General features: G+C 35.4%; 1 protein-coding gene across 4 annotated transcripts in view; it reads right to left on the bottom strand.

Moving 5' to 3' along the window:
* Positions 1 to 445: 445 nt before the first annotated feature.
* The window catches only part of LOC112456606 (annexin B9-like), a 5,318-nt gene continuing 785 nt past the window's right edge, over positions 446 to 4,978 (bottom strand). For 2 of the 4 annotated variants that reach the window (XM_025019272.1, XM_025019273.1), the window contains exons 2-9: positions 4,139 to 4,195; positions 2,958 to 3,521; positions 2,614 to 2,790; positions 2,328 to 2,532; positions 2,098 to 2,250; positions 1,849 to 2,022; positions 1,588 to 1,769; positions 446 to 1,512 (exon numbers count right to left, since the gene is read on the bottom strand). In XM_025019272.1, coding sequence (XP_024875040.1) covers positions 1,459 to 1,512; positions 1,588 to 1,769; positions 1,849 to 2,022; positions 2,098 to 2,250; positions 2,328 to 2,532; positions 2,614 to 2,790; positions 2,958 to 3,521; positions 4,139 to 4,156 — 1,527 coding nt within the window. In that variant the 5' untranslated portion in view covers positions 4,157 to 4,195 and the 3' untranslated portion in view covers positions 446 to 1,458. The remainder of the gene's footprint in view (positions 1,513 to 1,587; positions 1,770 to 1,848; positions 2,023 to 2,097; positions 2,251 to 2,327; positions 2,533 to 2,613; positions 2,791 to 2,957; positions 3,522 to 4,138; positions 4,196 to 4,978) is intronic. The other 2 variants (XM_025019274.1, XM_025019275.1) reach the window with 1 other exon arrangement.

The following is a 4,978-nucleotide window of genomic DNA, read 5'->3' as shown; positions in this document are numbered from 1 at the left end:
TGACAGGATAAGCAGTATTGCGTGTAGCGAGAGATGGCGCAGCAATCAAACAAAGACAGATGCCTCTGGTTAGACAAGAACAGACATAGATATATAACATAGAAAACAGGATTAGAAATGTTGACATTACCGACGTCGAGGAAGTTCGGCCTTCGCTATAGGATCCCCTTAAAGGTGTTTTATATAATCCCTATTATTTCACAAAATAGGCCGGTAGTCACTTTAAAAACACCCTACATAGTATCTACACGATTAATACACTCTCCTTATTTTTTTAGATACCTAATTAACAGATAAATACATTAGATTAATTTTTTATTCTTCCGAGATCCGGAATCACTACACATTTTTAATTAGATTATATAATACATATAAACGCACATATATACGCACCATATGTATAAATACGCATTGTATTTATACAATTTGTAATGGAAACTTTAATCTCAGGGATTAACGCTGGTCGTGTGGATCTTCAATATTCAACAACGCTTTGAGAGCTTATTTCGCTTATATCAGTTAAAATTTTTATTTATAGACATAGTAAATACAGTAATCAAAATGGATAATACATACGTATGTAATAACTTGAAAAAATACATTTTATAAATATAGAATAATATATAAAACTATTTCTGGACATTTTTATGTAAGCTATATTATGCCATGCGAGAAAATATATATATAATCTTTATGTATATATATCATTTATATATATAAAATGTCTTTAAATCTGTAAGGTACACGCTCATAATAATCTTTCATAATATCATGACAAGAAGGCCGATAAATTCTCGTGAGATTCTTTGTCTAGATTGACATTCACTATGAAGCACGTATGTCTTGGCACAATCGTTAAAAGCTTATCTGCTACCATTACCATCGTTACCATTTCAGAACCGTTTACAGTATATCAATGTACATTCGATCAATGTAAATCATAGTCAACTAGCATAAGTATACATTTATAAAATCACTGATCATAGAATCACTAATTACATATGTTGACGAATGAATAAAAAATGAAAATTAAATGTATTTATTAATAATTTTTCAAAGCAATTAATGCGTATATAAGTATATCTCAAAATATGTGTAGTCACCTCTCACACATTTACTTTCATAAAATCGTAAATGATTGTATGACGTTTTGAAATTCTTAGCATTCATCAACATAGCTAGTGAATCTGTACACAATCGTTAGTAATTTTATAAAATCACCGAAGTACTTGCACATCGTGTATAAATACATCTCAAAATATCTTCATATAACTCTGCATATAAAAATGAGTTCATTTATATATATGTATATATTCTTCAAAGCATATAAGCTTGTCACTAGCATAATGGTTAAAAAATTAAAAGAAAAGACGGCTGGACATATATACATACGTCGAACGTATTTGTAAAAAGATAGATGATAAATGCAACAAAATAAGTTCCATATCTGAAAGTATTTTAGGACTGCACTAGTGCCAGTAAGCATTTTTTGTAATGTCCTGAGCAGTCACCCTGGAAAAAAAAAGAGAAAATTAGATTGTCAGTATAAATATGTAATATATGATGCTCTTGTATTTAATAACTTACGGATATGAAATCTTCCAATGACTCTCCATATTGATGGGCAAATACATTCTTTATTTCACCCATATCCACTTCGCAGCGTGTCACAACCAGTCGAATGAGGCGGCTATCATCGGTACCAAGACCTTTCATGCTTTTGTACAATTGTTCGGCGAAGAAACCGGTTCTGTTCTTGACACACGTCACTGTTTGAAAGATATTGATTTTAGTAGATTCTAGTATATATCTTTCTCTTAGACATATATATTTATAACTTATTCCTACCAATTGCAAGAAGACCCTTCTTAATATCGCCCGAAAATTCGTTTTCAATTGCATTCTCAATATCGTGGCCCGTTATGTTATGATACTCCACAAATATCTGTCGCAATTGTGCAATGCTTCTTTGAACAAGAATGGCGTTAAAAGTAGACTCATCTGTACCAAATCGGAGCTCCCCTGTATAGCATTAATATAACATTTTAAAAGAATATAAATATAGCAGTGACTATTTAAGTATTCTTTATTAATTACCAGCTTGCAAAAGTTGCCTAGCGTCTTCCATTGCAGCGGCATTATCCACATTCAATGATTCATCTCTATTGGCACAACACAACGATACCATCAAGCGTTTGAAATTGCCAGACGTATCAGAAATTAAATCATCTTCCAATGTCCTTCCATACACTGTAATTATTAAACAGTATGATAATCAAACAGACCGATGTTATCTTGTAAATCTTAATATCGATTGGCTAACTCACTTGCTTCATATGCCTGTTTAATGATCGAAATTTCATGATTGGACAGTGTACACAATACTTCAATGAGTACTGTCTCATCAGTGCCAAGACCAGACATTGCATCGTTGAGTTCTTTAGCATAAAATTGAGGTAAGGGCGTCATCAAGGCAAGAACAAGTTTCTCGAAGTTACCTGACAGCTCAGACTTTAAATCCTTTATCAGATCCTGTTAACAGAGAAGCAACATTGTGGTATTAAGCCCCAATTTTTTTTTTGTAAAACAAGTTTCTGAATTCTCAAACTACACCTTTCCATAAAGAGTTTTAAATTGAGATGCGATCTCTTGCCGTTGTAGATTACTGCGATTCGCAAGTACATGAATAATAGCTTTCTCATCGGTGCCAAATCCTTTCATAGCTTTTCTCAAAGTTTCCGCATCCGCTCTGGCATCAAAACCATCATACGGCACCACTGTGGGAGAAGTCTATAACAAAATTCATAAAACCTTAAAAAATTTACGCAAAGAATAACATAAGATTTAAGGCGCTTTTCTGCAAGATTACAATAACTGCTGATTTAATACCTGCACAAAGAATATTTAATATCTCGTTTATAACTTTCTCAAAAGTCTTAAACTATTCATAATCTCACCTTAGGCGTAAACCGATCTCTCCGGGGGGCTGGGGTAGTACCACGCGTACCAGCAGCAGATGGATTAGCAGCGTAAGGATATTTCGGACCTACCCCCTGCCCCCCGGGATAGCTTTCACTTTGGTATGGAATTGTATTAGCTGTGTATGTACTTGGTCCAGAGGGATAAGGGGAAGGAGCCATATTGCTAAAATATTCTTTAGCGTCTGGTGCAGCTTGAAGATTAGGATATGTATTGTAATTTTGTTGTCGAGGATAAGGGGACGGTGTAGGTTGATTGGAATGTGCATTAGAGGGGTAACACGTGGGCATAGATTGAGGATACGGCATTTGCTGCGGAGAATAAGTATTGGTTTGCGCAGGTACGCTGCCAGGAATGAGATGCATGGGCTGTGTCGGATAAGGAGCCTGAGAATATGGTTGAGGCATGCCAAAAGATGTCGGGGGCGCGTTTGAGAAGCCCATCGAAGGGTAGGATAGAGCACCAGGGGCAGAGGGTGCACCAGGTGGAGCCCCAAACGACGTTGGCGGTCGTGCTCGTCCCGGAAACTGAACAGGTGGCCCCTTGGATATATCAAGGTACAGATACAGAAATAAATAGTACCATTCCCATACAAGCTTCATTTAACTATTCGAATAATAAGCTTATTTTTAAACTATGTTAGTAGACCATTCTGATGGATACATACTATATATGTATACATACAGATTCAGGCAATAATAAAAAGCATGTCACAGCCCTTTGTCGGTAGAAAGACTATAGATTTGATGCTTGTTTTGATATACATGATTATATTGTATATTACATGATGTCAGCGGAAGTATAACAGTCTGCTAACATAATCAGACAGCAGATCGGCGACAGAAATCGATCTGAAATCAAAATCCTGCTGGAACCTGTAGACTCTGCTGCCATTTCTGCTGTCAATCTGTCTGATTGTTAGCAAACTCTGCTGGCAGAATATAAACTGAATGCGGAGCAATTAATGTCAGTCTGCTGGCTCGTCTGATCAAATCTGTCACCAATCTGTCCGACAGACTGCTATCATTTTGCTTACTGGAGTATAATGTATGTATATAACCTCTATTCTCCTTTCTTAGAAGTATGGAATTAACACAGTTTGAAAATATGCTCTTCAGTTATTTAACAATAAAACCAAATGCATATACTATATACTCACTTGATAACCGTAGCTCATTTTGCCTATTCGAGAGTTAAACTGTCGCAACGGAAGAACCTGCACACAGAAGAACACTAAATTACAAACTTCCTCTATCTACGCTGCGTCAGGACCGTCACATGGCCACTAAATGGCAATTTGTGTATAGTAACGCGGATAATATATACAATTCGATAACATCTCTAATACATATATCGTAGGAATCTACAAAGAATATTGTTGGAATAAACGAAACTATCACAATATATTAAATTATATCGCAAATATCATAAGCTGACACGTGTCACGCGTCACGCATATGTCGCCGGACACCTATGTGAACCTGGCACCCGACTTTCGAAAAATTAATTTTTTTTTACGGAAAACGTTAGCATTTTGTTTGTAGTTGTTTGTAGTAACAAAAATTTCGTTTGTAGTTCAATACATTAAAAGTTATAAACATTTAAAAAATGACTCGCACCCCACTTTGAGGTATCTCAAATCCGCTTGCGCCATCTTCTTCAGAATCGTTTGTAGTTGTTTGTAGTGCTTCTCTTTTCGTTTGTAGTTGCACCGTTCCAAAGTTATTATATTTTTAATATAATAAAATAAACTGATTGCGGGACTCGATGTGGAATCGTTTCTAGTTGATTGTAGTGATTTTCTTTTCGTTTGTAGTTGCACCGTTCACAAGCACTACAAACAACTACAAACAATTCTGAAGAAGATGGCGCAAGCGGATTTGAGATATCTCTAAAATTGGCAAAGTTACACTTTTTGTTTAATGCAAAAATATAATAACTTTTGAACGGTGCAACTACAAACGAAAAGAAAAGCACTACAAACAACTACAAACGATTC

This window comes from Temnothorax curvispinosus, unplaced genomic scaffold (assembly GCF_003070985.1).
Source record: "Temnothorax curvispinosus isolate PA1 unplaced genomic scaffold, ASM307098v1 QBEX01006993.1, whole genome shotgun sequence".
Taxonomy (NCBI): Eukaryota; Metazoa; Arthropoda; class Insecta; order Hymenoptera; family Formicidae; genus Temnothorax; species Temnothorax curvispinosus.
The sequence above is the reverse complement of the archived record's forward strand: the minus strand, read 5'-3'. Positions and strand labels throughout refer to the sequence as shown.